This window comes from Pongo pygmaeus, chromosome 19 (genome assembly GCF_028885625.2).
Source record: "Pongo pygmaeus isolate AG05252 chromosome 19, NHGRI_mPonPyg2-v2.0_pri, whole genome shotgun sequence".
Taxonomy (NCBI): Eukaryota; Metazoa; Chordata; class Mammalia; order Primates; family Hominidae; genus Pongo; species Pongo pygmaeus.
This window is the reverse complement of record NC_072392.2, coordinates 60270963-60294140: the sequence shown is the minus strand read 5'-3', so window position 1 is coordinate 60294140 and position 23178 is coordinate 60270963. Positions and strand designations below refer to the sequence as shown.

The window sequence follows — 23178 nt, the reverse complement described above, 5'->3', positions numbered from 1 at the left end:
TTTTTAGTATAAGTATTCAGCTTCTCTCTAATAATTCACTTCACAGAGTACTTAGGATCAGAAGCATCCTACTCCTTTTACTTTCATGGCCCAGACTGGTTCTAGGTTGTCTCTGGCTCTTTCAGGTTTTTCCAAAGGTTAGATTCACTTAGGTGCAGGTTAGTGATTGAAGTCAGTGTGTTCTGATCATTGGGACAACCTTGACGAAGCATTTACAATAAGGGTCCTCAATCTACTACAGATATTTTAAAATATGAAACTCCAGAGAAAGGCTCCTTTTTTGAGTGTGTTAACTGGAATGTAAAGACAATACAGGACCAGAAGACTGGGAATACAACTGAGTCTCATGCTTAGTTCTGCTACCTATTTATTGTAAGACATTAATTTAGTCAGATTTTTTTCTATCACCTACCAAACAAATTTTGTCTTTGATGTCCAACAACTAAGGACAAAGAAAAAGAACTAAATAGGCAAGATACATGTCCGTTTAATATATGAAATCTATTTCTAGAATAAACATAAACTCTAAAAGTTTAGAACTGGAAAGGATTTTAAAGATTATTTAGTTCTCCCCCAACCCTGCACCAACAGATGAAAGATTAAGTGACTTGCTTTTACTTAAAATGATCATAAGGTGCCTATGGACTTTTCATATACCCCAAGGGGGCAACTTAGTAATCCCAAATACTCACCAATGATAATTTTTAAATGTTTAATGTATGTCATAGAGTTTACTAACTTTAAAGTAAAATAACCTAATGTCATAGTGGATCGGTACATTCTTCTTAAATGGTTCTCTATATGCCTCATATTATACTAAAATCAACACATTTTAGAGAACAGGAATAACACATATTTATGACTAAAGTCAATAATAAGAAAATGGTACTAGAAACAATTTTTGCTAAATAGACATGATATTCAAATACTCTTCACCTTCTACATAAAAGTGAATTCATTTATTTATTTCTTCCCTTATGGAATGCAGTTTGCGAAGAATTAAAATCAAACTAGTTGAGATAAATTCGAACAAAACTTCCAACATGTTGAATTCTGTTTAAAGCTAAATTTACTGTTTTAACTAAAATTTAACAGGGACTGATTGGCACATTTTAGAAAGTCAGTTTGCAATCTGAAAAAAAAAGCCAAGGTATCTAGTCATTCTAGACTCCTAAAGAAAATGCTAAAGATGAGTATTATACACACATGAATATAACAACCTGTAATTAACTGATAACAGTAAAAAGTTAGAAGGTATGACTGGGTTGTAGTACTTCTTTTTTTTTTTTTTTTGAGACAGAGTCTTGCTCTGTCGCCCAGGCTGGAGTGCAGTGGCACCATCTTGGCTCACTGCAAGCTCCGCCTCCTGGGTTCACGCCATTCTCCTGCCTCAGCCTCCTGAGTAGCTGGGACTACAGGCACACGCTGCCACGCCCGGCCAATTTTTTGTATTTTTAGTGGAGATGGGGTTTCACCATGTTAGCCAGGATGGTCTCGAACTCCTGACCTCATGATCCACCTGCCTCGGCCTCCCAAAGTGCTGGGATTACAGGCGTGAGCCACCGCACCCGGCCTGTAGTACTTCTTTCTCTAACTTTAAGCTACTTGAAGTTGCCTGGATTAAAATTTAATATTTTTTCATTTGTTTTTTCTTTAATCATAGGGAATCTGAGACAGAATTACCACAGTCATTTGAATGACTCTTGAAAAAATGAAAATCAGCACTCTAGGCCAGGAACAGTAGCTCATGCCTGCAATCCCAGAGCTTTGGGAGGCAGAAGTGGGAGGATGGCTTGAGCCCAGGAGTTCAAGGTTATAGTAAGCTCTGATGGTGCCACTGCACTCCAGCCTAGGTGACAGAGAGAGGTGACAGAGAGAGAGACCCTGTCTCTAATGATCGAAAGAGAGAAAGAAAGAAAGAAAAAGAAAGAAAGAAAAAGAAAGAAAGAAAGAAAGAAAGAAAATAAATAAATCAGAACTCTAATGCATTTATGCCTACACCTACATCTGGCATTCAATACATAATGCCTCCTGCTGTTTAAGTTGATTCTCCTCAGTTGGACAAGGCTAAGGTGTTGTTCTTTGAATTACTATAGTATCTGTCACAGAATTTGGTACAAATAGGAAAACCACATTGTAAGGCATCTAGAGAATCCAGTGCACCTTCCAGTCTTGGTAGGATTCTCAGCCCAGACTTTATAAAGAGGTGATATTGCTCTGAGAAGATCCAGGACTACAGACCACCTGATGTGCAGTAATTCTGTGGCAGAATAAACGACACATGCACCACGTAAAGTATTGCTAAACTGTGGTGAGGTATTTTTGGTCTGTTCACTTATTTTAAAGTATGTCTTGTAGTTGACTAAGGATCAAAGAGGAAAGAGACCCTGCGGCAGTCTATATCTTCTTAATGGAATGTTCAGGGGGAAATCTCTGCTGATATGTGCTTTTTAATTTCCCTGCAGTGACCCCAAAAGGTTTATAATAAATAAATAAACTATGCTAAAAATATTGGCCAGTAAGATATAGCAGCAGATTGGAATTCTTTGATAAGCACTAATCTGAGTTCAATTCTTCATATATAAAATGAGAAGACTGGACTGATAGTTTTTTTTAGCTTGAAATTTGATGATTGTATTTCACAAATGGAATATTCTGCCACTTTTCCCTCCCCTCCATCAAAACTGTATTTTACTCTAAGAATGGAAAACGGAATAGGACTTAATTCCAATATAGGGCCAATACAGTCCTTCAAAAGTTAAAGAAACTTGACCACAAGAATTTTAAAGTCAGATCATCAATATAATTCCAGGTAGAAGATATTAAAATGACGGAACACAAAGCCTAGATCATATAAAAGATGTTTTTTGTTGTTTTAAAGTAGATCATACAAAAGACTGTAGAAAATGGTTTGGTGGGAAAAAAAATGAATGGAAATCTATACTTTTTTTTTTTTTTTTTTAGAAAATAGCAAAATAAGTAGACTTAAAACATAAGGCCTTTGGTCTCATCCGAATTATTCTACAGAAGTAAAATACCAACAGTGTTACTCAAATGTCATATATTTATATATGTATAACAATACCTTTTTGATATACTAGCATGCACAAAAGTGATAGGTACAGAATAATTTAATGTGCTATTTAAAATTACCGTTGTATTATAGTCAATTTCCATCATGACAGGGTATTCTAGATTTAAAGCAACAACAACAAACAGGAGTCTTGAAGATAGTTATGCTGCCTCTGCTTTAGATTCAGAGACCAGAATTTTTTTTTTTTTTTTGAGACAGGGTCTCATTCTGTCACCCAGGCAGGAGTACAGTGGCACAATCTTGGCTCACTACAACCTCTGCCTCCCAGATTCAAGCAATTCTCCTGCCTCAGCCTCCCGAGTAGCTGGGACTACAGGTGTGCACTACCACACCCAGCTAATTTTTTAATTTTTTGGTAGAGACAGGGTTTTACCATGTTGGCCAGGCTGGTCTCCAACTCCTGACTTCAAGTGATCTGCCTGCCCTAGCCCCGCAAAGTGCTGGGATTAGAGGCGCGAGCCACCGCACCCGGCCTAGAGACAAGAATTTCTAAATATTGTAGTCTAACTTCTTATCTTGAGGAATAATGCGCCAGGCCTTTGTGCTTACAATTTTTAAAAAACCTTAGTTTTTAAATCATTTTGGTTGCTCTGGTGTTTCCAAATTTGTAAATTAAACACAGATTCCAATATATTAAAAAGTATAGAACAAAATAAAATTTATCCATGAACTGTAAAGTTTAGAACCCAGATAAAAAGAGTATGTAAAGTAGCTTATCTGTTATTCAAAACAAGCAAGCAACAACAAATCTTGGCTTTAAAAAATATATAAAGTTTTCCATTAGAGCAAATAGAAATTTAAGGGCCTAAAGAACCCTGCCCTAGGGAAAGCAATGGAGCTTAAAGACTGGAAACTAAAGACATGGGAAGAAAACAAAGTCAAAGTTTGTTCTATACCCTCAGTTTTCTGAATGTAGTAACTAAGTAGACACATAAAGCCACAATGGTTCTACTAATCTCAAAACATATGAGTAAAATATCCGTTATTCTTAAGGGCCTTTCAGCGGAACCACCATGCTGAAGGGATTGTAAACATTTCTTGAATTGATGCAGTTTCACTTCATATTTGGAGAGCAGAATTCATTTACTACACATAAGAAGATCTTTGTCAGACACCAATTTTTACTTCTGGAGTTCCTTCACCTAAGGTCAGGCCACTTTCTTATAACTGCATCACAATATTGTTGTCTGTCTGACTTTAAGTAATACATACAAGTACTTTTCAAATTAAGTAAACTGAAGGTAAATTTGTTTTGAGAATTTGGTTTAATTTCTTGAAATAAATGGGATTATGTTAGGATAGTTGCTTTTCATCTGGAGTCCTTAGATCTCTAGATATGTCTTAGAGACTCAACTTACTGAGATTTTATGCAAAATTGTGTATGTTAAGTATTTGTGTATATTTTGTGCCTATGGTCAATAACGATGATCACATTCTCAAAGGGGCCTGTGGCACACACAAACAAGATTAAAAACTATGCTTTAGGGTATCTAAAAACCAGAATTGGTAATCACAAATTTAAGTACTAAGAAGGTAAGGTCCTTTGGATGCATGCTAATATCCTAAAATCAAAGGTTTAAAATCAGGACCTGAATAAATCATTCTTGGAAAACCAGAATATCCTAAACAGCAAGGTTTAAGCTATCAAACTAAAGAAAAAATTTAAAAATCCTGTGTAAAGGAGCACCTTAAACATACTGATTACAGCCATATTTATGATTTTGAAATAACAACACACTAGGCTGTTGGTAAGTCAGAAGAGTAAAGGAACATAGCCTGCTATATCAAACCACACACACTCAAAATAATCCACCTTATAACATACTTTAAAAATGTGATAAGCATGTTTTATTCTAGAGTGATCTCCCAGCCATCAGAGTTACTCAGTACCACAATATTCCTTACATTCATTAATAAATATTTACTGAGTACCCACCATGCCCAAGGAATAAGTATACTTAGGCGCCATTCTCAGGGATACAGCTTTGAACAAAGGAGACAAAAATCCTTGCTTTCACAGAACTCATATTCCACTGTGGGGAGATAGATAACTACAAAACTAAAACATTATAGCATGCCACCTCAATAATTCTGTAAAGAAAAATAAAGCAGGAAAGGAGAATATCAGTCCTCGGGGAAATAGGAAAAGACCTTTAGGATTTCCACTCAGTAGAACTGACCCTTGAGAAATCCACATCTTCAGATTCCTTAAAAATTGATTACTCTCCTATCTCCTGCAAACCAGACTGGCTCAGTCTCTGTGCAACTTTGTTCTTAGATGATTTACTTTCTTTCTCTTTCCCAGTATATTTCCTTTTCTGTAAAATGGAGTTAATATCATCTGTTCTTACCTGGCTCCAGGTATTGTGAATCATTTTAAGCTTCTTGGAAGAAAATTTCTACATAAAGTTAATGGAATATCATTCTCACAGTCTTCTCTAACAATATCCTGCTACCAATTCTGGTTCCTAACAGGATATTACTCATTTATAACATTTTTAAAAATCTACTGTAATTAGCAATTTGAAAGGGATAAAAGGGAAAAAAACGTTTAAAAATCCAATAAACTCTTTCCAATGAACAAAATGTAAAGGCTTTTTAATAAAACAAAAACAAAAAGCAAAACCATGATCTCCAGGAATACCTTGTTTCTTAGATGGTCTTACTATGTTGCCCAGGCTGGTCTCGAACTCCTGGGCTCAAGTGATCCTCCCACCTTAGCCTCTCACGGTGCTGGGATTACAGGCATGAGCCACCACACCTGGCCCAGGAATACCTTTAATACTGCAGACAACATGGCAAAACCTTGTCTCTACAAAAAATTAAAAAATTAAAAAATTAGCTGGGCATGGTGCCCCGTGCTTGTGGTCCCAGCTACTTGGGGGAGCTGAGGTGGGCAGATCGCTTGAGCCTAGAAGGTTGAGGCTGCAGTGAGCCGTGTCTGCGCCACTGCACTCCACCCTGGAAGACAGAACAAGACCCTATCTCAAAATACAAAGAAACAAAAAAAGTAAAGTAAATTATGGCTAGTTTTGGGATAATTACAACACACATACATATATACATACACACTTTACTATAATACAAAACCCAAGGAAGTACCTACGCCCCCCACCCCGCCACCCCCACCCCCCCCACCAACCAAGAGTCTGCCAAATGAACACTAAATAGCCTGATGGGAGCAATAGCCAGGGACATACTTCATTCATTACCTCCTATTAACCAGATATGTACGAAGCTGCACTTACAAATTTTTGTTGGATACAAATTTTTGTTGAAGTACAGAACTGTTATATATATAAATCTCTTTGATGATAACTTATAAAAGAGTTATCTTCTTAACTTGAAAAATTATCATTAAAAATATTCTGCAGCTTCCTTCTCTTCTCTGGGTGCCAGGCTTCTAACAACAAGGCCAAGTCTAGAATAGAAGACTCTAAAAGCCATGTCAGGAAGGCTCTGAGCTGGGATCATAGGAGGCAAGCACCTAAGAATGTTTGTGCGCACAAAGGAACTGTGTCTGATGGTGTACTCCTGACTACATTCCAAAGTCAATTATTAATTAATTGGATTTTCTGCACCTTCATTTACATAAATAACAGAGTTGATCATACTTTGAATATCTACTCTGTACTTCTTTTAAAAGCTGGCATCAAAACAAAATCACAAAATTTCTATTTTAAAATTTCTTCATAGAAGGAACTCTACCTTGAGCAATGCCAGTTAAATGCATGCTATTTCAGTGTTTATTATTTCAGGTTCCTATATTAGATAACTCAACCTAGACTTTTAAAATAAAGAGAAAGGTGGTGAAATATGTTACATTATAAGGGAGATACTGAGTAAACAGACATTGTGATTTACTAATATCTTTGCAAATGAAACACAAAATGAGAGAAATAGAAGAAATATAGAGATTATTAGAAGGTAGCAAGATATGATGCATTCTGGATCAATCTCAGATAATGGTACTCATCACTTTCATTCCTTTCTACTCTGGAAATAAATTTTTTATACAAAGCCTATACTGATAGTCTCTTCATCTGTGGCATTCTTACATTACAGAATTTTAGAGCTGGAAAAGCATGGACTCTGCAGTTCAAGTTCCAGCAACACCACTTACTAGATAATAATAGTTAATACTTCGACAGATATTAACTTTTTAATCCTCAGTTTCCCTATCTGTAAAATGTAAAAAATAAAGGTACTGAATTTCTTCTCTCATAAAGTTATTATGAGAATTCAATGTCCTAATACATGTAAAGTACATGTAAATAGGACAAGTTTGGCAATATTGTATTTTAATTCCTCAACTTCACAGCCTGGGAATCTGAAGCCTAGAAAGGTAGAAACTATTCTGTCCCAAATCACACAACTATTAATATTTAGTGTCAGCATATTCCTCTGTGTGTAGAACTAAAAGTCAAGCCCCCCGAGTCACAGTTTAGACACTTTGTCAACTATAGTTTGCAATATAGGACTGTCTCTCTAGCTTTGGCCAAAAACTTAAAATTTCAGGCCCTGCCTACAAATAATGTAAAAATGCAAAGATGGGATAACTATGTGTTGACTAACAGATAAAATTAAGAGGCAAGCAGAGACATTGTGCAAAGGGGAATTTCTCCAGAAGGTGCTCACTGCTACTGGCCAAGTGCTAAACTACTGCTGCTCCCATTGTAGGTCTGAAGCCTCAGGGGAATACATTTTAATCTTGATCATAACTTTATCCTGGAGTCTAAGAAAATCCAGGATAACCAGCTGAGCAGGAAGAGTGTGATAGAGAATTGGTGACCTCTCTCGTGCTACACTAAGATCCTCTTACTCTTTTGCTCTGAGAAGAAAGATTAATTTTGAGTTGTCCCTTGAAATAATATTTATAAATAATAAACAAGATTGAGAAATAAAATATGACTGTAATCATTTTTAGAAGTGGTAGCAATAATATTGCTTGAAATAAAAAAAACAAACATTGGTAAGAGGTAACCAAACCAGAAAACTGGAAATTAGACAATGAATCAGCTCCAACACTTTTCCTTCTACAATGGTATAAACCAGGAGAGAAAGAATATATTCCAATGCGAATAAAAACAGTAAGAAGTAATCACTATCATTTAGTCCTTTTTATCAGTCACCGCCAGGTAATTAGGAGATCTGAAAAGTTTCCTTGACCTGGATTTTTGATGGCTATTAAAATACCAATCCAGAATAGCAGTGGAAGGTGATCCTAAATATACAAATTCAGTGGAAAACAAAAGAAAAATAAAAGAGTGGAAGGAAATCAGAGAAGAGGAAGAGACAAATATTTTGGCAAATATAGGGGAAACCTAAGAATTAGATACTTTAAAGACAATGACAAACCTACAAAAAGAGTTGGAATGATACAGTAATATAAAGAAGCAACTCTTGGGGAAAATAATAAAATTTGGACAGGACTAAAATGAGATGTTCTGAAATGGAAAAGAGAGGACTTGAGAAATAGAAGGGCAAAGGCAACACTACTTCCTCTTCTATTTTGACTTTCTTCTAGCGCTTTTAGAAGAATATTACAATTTATAATTTTGAACATACCTTGTAAAATGGATCATTACTATTGGCAAAGAGAAACCTAAGCACAAAGACTGAGAGATAAGAATCAGAATTAAAATCATCAAAACTTGACTTATACATACAGCCCTTATACATACAGCCATCAGATAAAGTTGAGACAAAATTCTTTTAGAGGCAATTCTATGGTCTATTTTACTATTCAACAAATTGGGGGCACATTGTCAAGGGGGGGTCTCCTTTTGTCTAAGAAAAAATTAAAATCACAATACAAATGAAAATTCAGTTAGTTTGGTCCTTATGAAATTGTCTATACACTGAATTAATTGAGCAAAATGTAAAGAAATGTCTGATTTTCAAAAATTATCTCAGAATTCCAGAAATAACAACATTTTTTTTTAAAATCACTGTTCTCATAACTGTACATTTTTTGGTACATAGCATCCTCAAGTTTAAAAAGATTTGACTGCAATCTTTGGAGACAACTAATCTTAACAGGCAACTACAACAATCCGTAGGTAGCAGGATTCACAAAATTATCCAGAATTCCTCAAAACCAAAGAGAAGACTACTTTTAGATTTGTGACACCACGGTACAGCTCTCCATTGAGAAAGCTAAAGTGCAGCAAAGCACATCTCTAGAAGATATAAACAGAACTTCAGTTAAATGGAAGGCTTGGCTAACCATAGTTGAGTAAACCTGAGTTGCAGTGTAATCTGATAAGGAACAAACAGCATGGATTCCAGAAGTGTAAAACCGTGTGTCCCTAACACATTAGAGTTCTTTGAAAGAATTAATCAAAGAATGGATAAAGAAAACCATATATATAATTCAGAAGCTTGTTTTTTAAAAATAAAGTTTCTCACAAGAGGCTGTTGAAAAACTTTAATAACTGTTGTAGATTAAAAATTGATTAACAGACAATAAACCGAAACCAGTATGGAAAGTATCCAGAAATTAATACTAAGCTAGTGAAAAAACTTATTTAAAGAACTAAATGAAGCATATGTGGACAGAAAGGTGAAGACTAAAAATTGCCAATGACATAAAACTATCCACTGTAAAGCCTGAAAGTCTTTGCTAAGTTATGATGAAATTCCCTCTTCACAAAGTAAAAGCAATACTTAATGTATAATGATAGGATCAAAGTTAATAGTTTAAAAAACAAAATAGATTGGTAAGATTTGCCAGAGTGAGAAAAAGGATAGAACAAGAGAAGATATGATAAAGATTTATAAAATAATGAATGGCAAAGAGAATGCCAACTGGTGCTGTTTGTTTACTTTTTCCTTTAGGAAAACACAAACTTTATGTAGAGCTTTATGATAATAAGACTAAAACTTAAAAGAATACATTATTTTATGGAACACATAATTAGCCCACTGAACATGCTATCACAGGATATCAGTAAGGCATGTATGGCTCTCAAAAACTTCGGTGATATCAAAATATGACTAGTAAAATTACTTATGGTAAAAACTAAAATGGAGCACACAATTCATGCTTCAGGGCATTAACTAGGCAAGGCCAGGAAGGAAGTTTCCTTTCCAATTGCCATAGTATTCAAGAGGATTGATGAGTTCAGCTTTTAAGTATTCCTAATTCCATTTTAGAATCCAAATTATCTTATTCAAAAAAATCTTATGCCATTTTTCCAGATATACTCTTCTTTCCTATTTTTCCAAATAGCAAAGCCTTCCATTTTCACCTAATTCTTCTTCCACTTCATTTATCCCAGCTTCAAAATATTGCCTAAGAAGTGATAATGAATAACCACTAAACCATATATTAAAGAACACATGTTTGGGAATAAGTTCTATAATCTGTTAAATTTTCCTATCTTCTTTAAGTAGACAAAAATTAAAATTCATACAATAAATTGGTTCTGTTCATAGTCTGTTCATATCACAAAATTAAAATTTGAGTTTGGATGCTAAGATGGATCACACTTAAGAATATTTTAACCTGTGTCCAGTAGCTACAGCAAGAAGTGTTCTTTTACATGATAAATTTCAATCAATAAGCAACATCATTTTATGGAGTAAGACAATGGAATGCCCATTAAAAAGGTATAGCCCTCTAGGCTCTGTCTTTACTATGGGGAATGAGCAATTGGTCTATGAAATGCTATGCCCCCAGTCATTCCATAACTTCACCACATAAAGAATAGGCCATGTATGAATGAGTTACAGGCAAAATTCACAGCCTGAAAGCCTAAGAAACTGTGTCTGAAAAACTTGGCGGATCAGTAAAAAACATGTTAAATTTAAATTCCTGAAAATGAAAAAATTATGTGTGGACAAGGCCAAAGTGATCAGGAGGCAGGTTTACACCTTGTGTCCATTTTGTTATCCAGTCCTCTCCATTTTGGGCTTAGCAATAGGGTGCCACACGTGGTGTAAGGCCAGGCATAGCATTCAAGCTTGACTGAATTTTAAAAGTGACACAGTAATCAAATATGCTCCAAGGGCATTCCAGAATTTCAGGTGCTGCTGACCATTAAAATCAACCTTCTTAGTGCTTACTTCAATTTAAACAGGATGTAAAGTACAATCCTCACATCAATTAAATATAAGCTCATATATTTCATCTATCAAAAATTAGTGCCCAGAATATATCACTTGAAAAAAAGGTATTATTATGTGTATCTAAGTAGTTATGCAACACCAGTTTAAAATAAGCAGATAATCTTCTAAAATATAGGATTTATGTATTTCCTCCAGAGTATAAAATAATAATTTGCTTTAGAATGCCAATAAGGCAGTATCTACTCTTTCTATGAAATAGAAAGCTAAGCAGTAGAAGCCCGTGTATGGTATTTCATTTGGGAGACAAAAGAAGAAAGGCATATTTCAAACAGATGGAAAGTGAAATATAATAAAGTTATACTTGCCTGCATTAATTTTCCTTCTGCTGGAGTTATTTCAGCAACACCAGCAAACACACCTTCCAAAGTGAGATTCAGTTTTCCTGTGGGGTCCATTTTCAAGGGGATCACTCTGATAATAGCTTTCTGTTCTGCTGATCTTTCAGACTCCACCGCTGCTGCCAGTACCAGTCCTGTGTGTCCAAAGCCTGCCTGCAGGGTAGCCATCAGCAGCCAGGGCCAGAGGGCAGCCAGCTGCAGCTGGTGGCCACCACTCATGCTACCAGCTGCAGCAATGCACTTCAACCATACATACTGCTTCCACTAGCTAATACCAAATGCAGGTTCTCAGATCCAGACAAATGGAGGAAAAGAACATTTATACTTCAGTTTCAGAAAGCCAAGTCGTAGTTTTGGCCCTTCCTTTCTTTAAAGTTTATTCCCAAAAACAGGTAGCATTCCTGATTGGGCAGAGAAGAGGATATTTTCAGCCCACATCTGCTGCAGGTATGTCATTTTCTCCCATCTTCACTGTGACTAGTAAAGATCTCACCACTTCTCTTTGGAGTTTCCAACTTTGCTTGTGATTGAATGTCACTTTGTGAATTTGTATTATGTCAGATCACTTGGCACTGCTCTTCCATATGCATCAAGTTGCCAGGCACTAAACCCAATGTTCATGAATAAAACAAGGCAAAGTAAACAGCTAAGGCCATGCATCAAAGGTGAGCGTGAAGAACTCCAGCTCAGAAAAGGAAGGGATGGCCCTTTTTAAGCCATAATATGTGTCAATGGTAAATGACTAAATACCACAAGGAGATTTTTTTTTTTTTAATGGAGAAGAAGAGGGAACAATAATAAAAATTTCAGGCCACACGTTGATGTCCAAAGATGCTACAACATGTATTTAGAAAAGTTTCCACATTAAACTGTATTTCAGTGTGGCCAGGTTTCTAGGCCCACTGCATTTACATACTTTTCATGAACTTAGACATACTATAATTTTTTGTGTTTTACCAAAATTTGCCTACAAATTAGGTGCTAATTTATGTATCTTCACACATTACAGGATAATCCTGAGCATCACAACCTTTTCCAACTTTCATAATTAGAGTATTTGAAAAGGTTAGCTTTCCAATTATTTTTCCCAGTTAAAATTCATATTTCTACCTCCATTTTCTTTTCTCTCTTAAGGATTCTTGATTTTATTCTCCAGCTCGGAAATGCCAAGCACTTTGATTTCCCATGAAATGCTTTTGGAAACTACTTTAATATCCAGATTTTATGATCTGTAATTTTCTAGGTTCATAAGAAAAACAAAGGACTATTCCTAACATGTACCCAAATTCCCTGAGGGGGTAGGGAATAAAAGGTAGGGGAGCAGGGAGGCGATTAACCACAGGCTCTAGGTAGAATACCCTGAAAAAATACAAATAATCTTGAGTAGAATAGATCTGAGCTATTTCTAGGCACTATGAAAATTTGGGTCTTTGTACAAACACAGAATAAGATTTTTTTAATGTGCACCCTTAAGTAAATATAAATACACTTCACCCACAAAGCCCTCTGTGTTCCAAGGTCAAGTTTAAAAATATTATAAAATCTTCAGAATAAGTGCTGAAAAGCCAAGCAATTGAACATGAACCTGTTATATAGATTCTTTTCTTTTGCTGAGGCAGAGGGAGGGGGGAAAAAAGAATTTCAAAAGAAATCTGCAAACCTGTTGCGCTGTCGGGCCCACTGGAATCCACGGGGGTGAAACAAATTCAATTATGCTTTTACAGATCCTGCTCAAAAAAGGTTTCAACTGCTTAACCAAGTACAGCTCATTCTTCCACCTTCTTACTCTGCAACCAAACCAAGTGCCCCATACTACAGGTAGGTGCCGAGAAATTCCGCAGCCTGAAAAAATAATCCATGCAGGTCAAAGGCAGAAATTTACTCCAGGATGAGAGATGCTGTCCCCAAGAACTAGATTAAACACTTACAGAAAATCCAAAATCATTTCTGAAACCTCCTTTCTAAACAAAAGTTCTTTTTTTCTCCAAATATCACACAAAATGATCAAGTCTTGAAAGAGAAAAGAAGCAAAGTAGCAAATACATCAACAATTCACTATCAGAAACACATAAAATCCCAGAGAGAGAAGGCAGTATCTCTGAATCATGGATGGACTTGGAAAGTTCAGAAGGATTCCAGTGCTTCCTTTCAGAAAGACAATTCTGGATCAACTCCCTAGAGCAGGAAGCCTGTGGTTTGTAATTGGTGTTCTAGCTCTGACTCCCTCCCCTGGGACTGCAATCACGCTCTCTACCTGCTGACAAAGTGAGGGTGGAGCTGCTAGAGGCAACCACCCCCCACCCTGCCCCCCTCCTCCTGGTGCTCACACACAACACTTACTTAACCAGACACGTTCTTTCGCTCTCTCCCCTCCCTCAGCTCCTCTACTCCCTCTACTGCGCCACAGCTAAACTGCATCCAATTCGATCCCGAGTACCTTTCTCTGGGTAAGCAAGCTACCACATGCAAATCAGGGCCACTCAAAGATATCTAAGCAGACTCTGCACCCAACAGAGCATAGATGATGGTATGAGGAAATAAACAGAAAAAAAATAAAGGTAATCCGGAAGATAAAAGAATGGACACAAGGTTTTGCAAATATAAGTTCAAAAGGATTTCTGCTCATTCCAAGTTTGAGTGTCTATAAATGGCAGAAAGCCAGAATAAAGTGATCCTGTGTTTTAGTACTTACTGATTTATTGCTGCTTATGTCTGCTACCCTGGGAAGGGCTCTGTCCATTTTATGCTTAGCTTTTCTTCAGCTCTTACTAATTTAAATTCAGCAGCTCTGTCTAAACTGTGCCTATATGGAACTTTCAAATCAGGTTGATGTCAGATGTCTGGAATCCAACTGTTATTTTCTTTTCAGTCTGTGGGAGGTGAAATAACACTATGGATCAGACCTATGCCTTCAATGTAAGACTCCAAATAAGTCCATGTCATAAATACAAGCCAAAGGGTAAAATATGATTAATGAGAAGAGCGTAGGCAAAAAGAAAATGAATTTCTGGCTAATTACCACATTCATGAACTATAATCCTTATTACTACCTTGCCATTAGAAATAATACAACAGTTTCTAATACATTTATAACATTTGAAGTTTCAAATTACCAGATTCTATTTGACTGTGGTGAGACATTTTATTTCTGAACTGCTGCCATAAACTTTCAAAATTATACAAATGAACAACAATGTGGATATAGTTAAATCTAGTGAACTGTACACTTAAAAATGGTTATGATAGTAAATTTTATGTGTTTCTTACCTCATGTAAAAACGAATCTCTGATCATCTGTAAAATGCCGATGATAATAATTACGATAGGTCTGTTGTAAAGATTAAATGACATAATGCCTCTGAAAGCAAAAAGGATGAGTAGCCTATTGACCTTCAACATTGTTTCCCCTGCAGATAAGGTTTATCACAGTAGTTTCAGAATTTCAGATCTAATAACTAACCTAGATCAAAGACAAATTCGAAAATAAATTTTTTGTTTATTTTTGTTGTTTGAGACAGGGTCTTGTGTTACCCACGCTGAAGCACAGTTGTGCCATCATGGCTCACTGCAGCCTTGACCTTCATGGCCTCCCACCTCAGCCTCCAGAGTAGCTGGGACCACAGGTGCATCCCACCACACTCTGCAAATTTTTTTTTTTTTTTTTTGAGACGGAGTCCCGCTCTGTTGCCCAGGCTGGAGTGCAGTGGTGCTATCTCGGCTCACTGCAAGCTCTCCGCCTCCTGGTTCACGCCATTCTCCTGCCTTAGCCTCCCAAGTAACTGGGATTACAGGCGCCTGCCACCACGCCCAGCTAATTTTTTGTATTTTTAGTAGAGACGGGGTTTCACCGTGTTAGCCAGGATGGTCTCGATCTCCTGACCTTGTGATCCACCTGCCTCGGTCTCCCAAAGTGCTGGGATTACAGGCGTGAGCCACTGCGCCTGGCCAACACCCTGCAAATTTTTAAAAATTTTTTGTTGGGCCAGGCGTGGTGACTCACGCCTATAATCCCAGCACTTTGGGAGACCGAGGTGGGTGGATCACGAGGTTGGGAATTTGAGACCAGCCTGACCAACATAGTTTAGTTTAACATAGTTAAACTAAAAAATAACCTACAAATGGGCTTTGCCTCATCTATTCCTGCTTAAAACGTGCAAAGGAATGAAAAGACCTAGCCCTAGTAATTAATACACACACTTAATTGACAGAAAGAAGACAGTTACAAATGTGGTTGCCCTCTCTTGAGGAAACTCTGAGATTTGGAAATGATGATGATATGCATCATGAACCTGGAGACCTGGAGAAATTCAAGATCAAACCAAACAGCTCTATGTAGTTTAGTTCACTGTTTTAGGTCACCAGAATTGCAAGAGCAATTATTCTTCAGCTTCAAAGTTTTGGAGTTACCCTCTAGGGTTGATATACTACATTTTCCTAGAGATGTCATAAAGATGCCATCACTATTGTAATGAAATGCCTAAGTCTCAATGACATCTACTAGCTAGTCTTATACATGAGACAGATCATCCTTCAGGATCTACTTTCACCTCTGGATTGATTAAATTTATCAAAGATCATTCATCCTTTTCCAAAAATGTAGGTTATGTAAAACATGTCTAAGAATTGTCCTTATCCTTAATGGCATTTAAAAAATTCCATTGCTATTCAAGTATAAATGAAAAAAAAACTTTTAAAATTCAGATTATTTGAAAAATAAAGTACAATCTCATTTGAATTATACTATTAACTGTCATAATTATTGAATTTTCTATTAATCACCAATCAAACAGTAAGAACAAGCAAGACAACAAGTCTAGTTGGAACACTCACTTTATTGTTGACTGACTGAAATTTATCAGTGCTTAAGGTGCTGAAATACTGAGGTACTAGTCAGGAACCTTGTTAGTTGACTAGTTGTGTCAGACCCTACTGGCTAATTCACAGGAAGACTTTATTATACCTCTTGCCATTTTGCCCAAGTCATTAATGACAGCTTTAGTTGATAGATACAAGGCGTGTAAGGATAGCAGGAGATCCAGCTCCTTGGTCTGCTGTATTCATATATAAAAATATTTGGAAAGCTGATTAAGGCATTTCATTAATTAAGCCTTAAAACAACTGAAACCAAATATATGCCAAGGTTCCTGCTTGACATGTGTTCCTCAAAAGATATTATCTCAACATATATAAAGCTAAGAAAGCCATATTTAGGGGAAAATCTACACAGCATATTAGCTCTTCAACATGACAGAGAAAAAGCAAAGTTCCTTCATTTGGAAATTGGGTCTCCTCTTCACATACTCTGACAAGATATTATATAGTCTGGCCAAAAGATATAGGTGTCTTGATAATTTGCTCTTTTAAACCTTGCTAATAAAGATAAATAAATGCCCATCACATAGACATTAACTAGTCTAATCAGATGGACCACAGAGGTCGCTTTTCAGAACCTACTTTAATATCTAAACAGAGTCACTGCAGATCAATACAGAGCTCACCCTTTTCCAGAAAAGTAGATCTCTGTAATATTTCTAGGGTTTGACATCATTGGGAAGGCACAATGCAGTATAAGAAATGAACTGTTACATCCACAATGGCTAGCATAGTACTATGTTATATCACCAAGTGCCTTTTTAATTAGTTTTATATTCCTAGGCTTTCCTTTCATTTCTGCAGTGCTCAATAGGAGAACTTAAGCAGAATCCAATAAGAAAGTTCTGGTCAAATGAAATACTTTAAATCAGAAAGTTTCTTGCTGTCACTGGATAAGCAAGTAAGGGATCAACCACAGAAACTGGACATCCAAGATATCCTTCTCTCCTAAAACACAGTCCCACAATCCTACTGCACAAATCTAGAATCCTATAACGGGGATAAGAAAAAAATGTTACCATCTATCCCACTATCCAAAATTCTCTCAGAAGCTTAAACCAGATTGAAACCATTCTTTAAAAATCAGAGGCATAGCTTCTACTAAATGGCTGCTAATCAGTTTTTTCCCAAATTTGCACACAATACCTTATATAGATGAGAATTTATACTTATTGAATGTAAAAATCTAAAATAAGAAAATAGTATATTAAATCTCTTAATGTTTTTGTTCACACATTGTACATTTTCCCTTCAAAATAAAAATACTACACATGCATCCTTTATCCTTCTATCCTGCAATAATAAAAATATAAAACTTTAAAACCTTTAAATCTATCAGCATTTATAAATACAATTATATTAAACAAGTTAAATACTTTCTTTAAAGACATTTAAATAAGTGATATATTAATAAAACCTTTTTACCATTTATGATAATGTATCATTAAAATTAAAGAAAGATATGAAAATAGAAGAATGCTTCCACTAATATAAAAGAATCAGGGGCTGTTAAGTGTGATAGATGGTCCAAGTCCGGATGCCTTGCTCTTAAAACAGAATGCTGGGTTAGGAAGTAAGAGAATTTCCTGGTTAATCACTTAGAAAATTAGCTCTTCTCCGGAGTTTCTTCCCTGGAATTCCTGATGCATTTAGACCTGTGATGCTGGTGATCTCACATGCCTTTGTTTCTCACACGATCTCCTCTAAAAGGATCACACTGTGACTTGAATCAGAGAGACTGAATTCCCCACTAAAGTTGTGCTGACTACAGTTTGAGTGGCAAGACGACAAATCAGCACACACACAGATTATTCTTAGTACCATAGATGGAGCAGTTTTTAGATGCTCCTTGACTATAACAGAAGGTCAGAACTTTTCATTTAAAAGGGATCTGGGCAGCCAAAAAACATGGCTGCTAGATGTTCAGTAGTTTGTCAAGGCAGATAATCTGAACTGAACCACTGTAGTACATACAAATTCCCAATTCTCAATTAACAAAATTCTCAATTAACGAAACAAAAAATACTTTTTTTTCCTTAACAGAACTGAAAAAATCCCAACAGTTTGTCATGTGCAAGGCTAGTCTGCCTCCAGCTACAGCTAGTGCACAATGTCACATTTGTCATCCATTCCTCACTCTTTTAATTCTTCCTCCTTTGGAAAGTGCTCCTGCTTGCAGGCCACGTCCACCAACAGATGAAGATCTAGAAAGAAAGGATAGTTTACTCCCTCTTAGCCTCTCTGTAGAGTTCCATAGACAAGTTTTCAGACAAGCAGAACAAGTTGTCTATGTCTCACCTGTAGAACTGGCTCTAAAATTGTATAGTCCCATCAGATTCTCAATTTCGGGATATTCCTGTAACTCTAAAGCACACAGACGCAGCCCAGTTGTTAACCCAAAGAGACCAACAAATTTTAGTGTCTCTCCTTTTCAGTAGTATGGCCAAGGCTCTTTTCACCTCAGTTGCCTTTTTTTTTTTTTTTTTGAGACAGAGTTTTGCTCTTGTCGTCCAGGCTGGAGTATGGTGGCACAATCTCGGCTCACTGCAACCTCTGCCCCCTGGGTTCAAGTGATTATCCTGTCTCAGCCTCCCAAGTAGCTAGGATTACAGGCATGCACCACCATGCACGGCTAATTTTTATATTTTTAGTGGAGACGGGGTTTCAGCATGTTGGCCAGGCTGGTCTCGAACTCCTAACCTCAAGTGATCCACCCGCCTTGGCCTCCCCAAAGTGCTGGGATGACAGCCGTGAGCCACGGCGCCTGGCCTTCAATTGCCTTTTATTGTAAGTGAAAAAGTAAGGAAAAGTGTCAAAGGGATCAAAGTGAATATACACATACAAATAAAAATTCATTTCCTTCATGCTGTAAGAGTAGGTGGGTGGGTTGTGGAAACATGAAAAGGCAATGCCTTCAGAAAAAACAATGTTAAAATAAGTAATCACCATTTTTCCAAAGTTGATTGACTCTATAAAATTCTCACTTATTGATTAACACAGCTGAATTCTTGTAAAAACACCTAGCTGAACTGTCCATAAAAAAGAAAGCATGTCCTCACACAGTGGTTCATTAAGAATGAAAGAAGTAAAAATGCAAATTAGGTACTAGGTTCTGTAATACAAAAAAGTTAAGACCATGTGTAGAAGTTGAGCTAAAACGTCTATCAGAGGAACACAGGCAGCAATAAAAGGATCTTAACGTGGCTTCTAGCTTCAAGCTAATGAGCTTACAATTTCTAGAGCAACATGACCAGGGAGCATTTTTTTTTTTTGAGACAGAGTCTCACACTGTCACCCGGGCTGGAGTGCAACCTCAGCTCATAGCAACCTCCGCCTCCCGGGTTCATGTGATTCTCCTGCCTCAGCCTCCCAAGTAGCTGGGATTACAGGCGCACACCACCATACCTGTCTAATTTTTTATATCTTTAGTAGAGATGGGGTTTCACTATGTTGGCCAGACTGGTCTCAAACTCCTGACCTCGTGATCCGCCCGCCTCAGCCTCCCAAAGTGCTAGGATTACAGGTGTGAGCCACTGCGCCCGGCCCAGGGAGCATTTTTAGGTTGGTTTTGAAGTTTACAACTTTGCCTTAGCATTTGTGAGTTAAAGTACACAGCACAAACCCTTTATTTCATTCTCAACATACAAAGACTTTTGTCGCTACATTTTTGGAACACAGCCTCTACAGGATTGATCCATAGCCCGAGCAGGATAGCTGATTCAAATAAAATGGAATTCTACTACCACTTGGTAGGAAATCTAGAAAGCATTTGAAATAGTACCTAATTTTTGCCATATTTTGTAAAAGACAGACTAGTCACCAGGGGCAGGTGCTTACTCATCTGGTGAACTACAACCTAGCCATATAGAACAAGTAATTTATCCACATAAGTATTTTGTGGAAGGAGAGTTTATCAGTTTATCACTTAAAATGAGTTTCTCATACACCCATGATCATAGCAGTATAATCAGCAGTATTATTCACAATAGGCAAAAGGGAGAAGAAATCCTAGTATCCATCAACAGATGAATGGATAAACAAAATGTGGTATACACATATAATGGAATGTTATTTAGCCTTAAAAAGGAATAAACCGGGACCAGGAGCGGTGACTCATGCCTGTAATCCTAGCACTTTGGGAGGCCGAGGCAGGCTGATCACATGGTCAGGAGATCAAGACCATCCTGGCTAATACGGTGAAACCCCGTCTCTACCAAAAATACAAAAAATTAGCCGGGCATGGTGGCAGGCACCTGTAGTCCCAGCCACCAGGGAGGCTGAGGCAGGAGAATTGCTTGAACCCAGGAGGTGGAGGTTGCAGTGAGCCGAGATGGCACCACTGCACTCCAGCCTGGGCGACAGAGCGAGACTCCGTCTCAAAAAAAAAAAAAAAAAAAAGGAGAAAGAAAGCCAGGAGTGGTGGCACATGCCTGTAGCCCCACCTACTCAGAAGGCTGAGGCAGAAGGATTGCTTGAGCCAGGAATTCAAGGCTGCAGTGAGCTATGATGGCACCACTGCACTCCAGTGTGGATGACAGAGCAAAACCCTGTCTCAAAAAAACAAACAAAAAAAAAAAATGGAGGAAATTCTGGCACACGCTACAACGATAGGTATTAGGATAAGTGAAATTAATCACAAAAAGACAAAAGACAAATACTATATGATTCCATTTATATGAGGTAGCTGGAATAGTCAAATTCAGAGACAAAAAATAGAATCGTAGGTGCCAAGGGCTGTTGTTTAATAGGTACGGAGTTTCAGTTTGGGAAGATGAAAGGAGTTCTGCAGATGAATGGTAGTGATGGTTGCATTCACATGAAATACAAATGTGAATGTATTTCATGCCACTGGACTGTATACTTAAAAATGGCTACAATGAGGCCGGGTGCAGTGGCTCACGCCTGTAATCCCAGCATTCTGGGAGGCTGAGGCAGGCGGATCACCCAAGGTCAGAAGTTCGAGACCAGCCTGACCAACATGGTGAAACCCCATCTCTACTAAAAATACAAAATTAGCTGGGCGTGGTGGCACATGCCTGTAATCCCAGCTACTCGGGAGGCTGAGGCAGGAGAATCGGAAAATTGCTTGAATCTGGGAGGCGGAGGTTGCAGTGAGCTGAGATTGCGTCATTGCACTCCAGCCTGGGAAACAAGAGTGAAACTCCACCTCAAAAAAAAAAAAATTACAATGCGCCAGGTATGGCGATGCACGCCTGTAGTCCTAGCTACTTGGGAGGCTGAAGCAGGAGAATTACTTGAGACTGCAGTGTGCTATGATTGCATCTGTGAATAGCCACTGTACTCCAGCCTGGGCAACATAGTAAGACCCCTATCTCAAAAAAAAAAAAAAAAAAAAAACAGGTTAAAATGGTAACTTTTATGTTATGCACATTTCACCATAAAATGGCTTCTCTGAAGTTTAAATAATAATGACAATAATGATAACAGTAATACATTTACATAACATCTCTTTTTCAAGTAGCTAAATGCATTGTGTTAAGGTCATGTAATTAATCCTGAGTAGTTAGTATATAACTAGGAGGAAGAGCCTCTAAGCCATTTGGCCAATGAGTAAAGCCAATGGTTTCCAAACCTTGCTGCATATTGGAATCACCTGGGACTTTTTAAAAAATACTGATGCTTGGGGCCCCTCCCACCCTCAGACATTTTAATTTAATTTAATTTAATTGGTGTGGAATGCAACCTAGGCATCAGGATTTTTGAAAGCTGACCAAAAAGAATAACACCTAACTATGATCACTTTCTAAACCTATAGAGACATACCAGCTCCATAAAGGACAGGCCATATGGTGGTAGAAAATACTAAAATAAGATGTTGGAATATGAATAGACCCAGTTGTAACCCTACTTTGAAAGCAGAGTAGTAATTATTGATAAGGACAAAGGAAATGACTGTTAAAGCAACTACAGATCTCAAATGGGGAGGCAGACTGAAGAACAGTAGTAACAAACCCACTGAATTTTACTAATTGGGCTTTAAAGTAGCATTTGGCACACAGCTTCTAATAATAAGCATCTAAACATAATTTTATTAAAGCAAGCTTCCTTCATTAACAAAGTTGCCAATCAAGGAGCTAAGGAGTACGGAAATCAATAAAAATACAAAAAGACATAGACTAGCTTGGTGTTGCTAGAGGTTTATACGCCTTCACTCAAAAGATAAACTTGCATATTCATCAGAGAAGGTAAGTATTTGGGAATCACAGGCTTGAGAGGTGAAAGGCTCCAAGAAACAAGAACATTGCATCTACTTGTTTGGGAATGATCATTCCTACCAAGAGTATCCTCTAGGGTTTTGGGGCTATTACCTTAATGAAATCTCATCCATAATCCAATAGCTATAAAATGGGAAGTATTTTCTTCAGGAATGAATTGAACTTCGCTCTTAAACATTCAGTTTCCTTTGACTGTAAAACTAAACATCCTATCAGAGTGTAGTTTCCACAATAAGATTAATATTTGGGTACATTTGGTTTAGGGTAATACCATTGCAGAAATCAGAAGAGCATGATTCAGTCTAATATTCTTTACCTCTTGGTATTTTTTTATTTAAAAGGTATTTCCTTAAGTCAGCATGTACTCAAAAGAGCTACACAAAGCATGCCAGTGACTGTAATGAATAACCTCCTCCCTAACAAAATACACATCACTGAAATCACTATAATTTGGACACCTAATCAATTTGAAGTCTCTTATGAAAAAAAAATGTTGGCCAGGTGC

General features: G+C 37.2%; 2 protein-coding genes across 8 annotated transcripts in view; both read right to left on the bottom strand.

Moving 5' to 3' along the window:
• Positions 1-13763, bottom strand: part of RNF43 (ring finger protein 43) — a 64299-nt gene extending 50536 nt beyond the window's left edge. Inside the window, exons 1-2 of one of the 6 annotated variants that reach the window (XM_054457948.2) lie at positions 13226-13763; positions 11533-12169 (exon numbers count right to left, since the gene is read on the bottom strand). In XM_054457948.2, coding sequence (XP_054313923.2) covers positions 11533-11784 — 252 coding nt within the window. In that variant the 5' untranslated portion in view covers positions 11785-12169; positions 13226-13763. Of the gene's footprint in view, positions 1-11532 lie in introns of all 6 variants that reach the window. The other 5 variants (XM_063655909.1, XM_054457949.2, XM_054457950.2 and 2 more) reach the window with 5 other exon arrangements.
• Positions 12342-23178, bottom strand: part of HSF5 (heat shock transcription factor 5) — a 76288-nt gene continuing 65451 nt past the window's right edge. The window contains exon 6 of one of the 2 annotated variants that reach the window (XM_054457953.1): positions 12342-14435. In XM_054457953.1, coding sequence (XP_054313928.1) covers positions 14431-14435 — 5 coding nt within the window. In that variant the 3' untranslated portion in view covers positions 12342-14430. Of the gene's footprint in view, positions 14436-16377; positions 18642-23178 lie in introns of those variants that run through there. The other variant, XM_054457952.2, reaches the window with a different exon arrangement.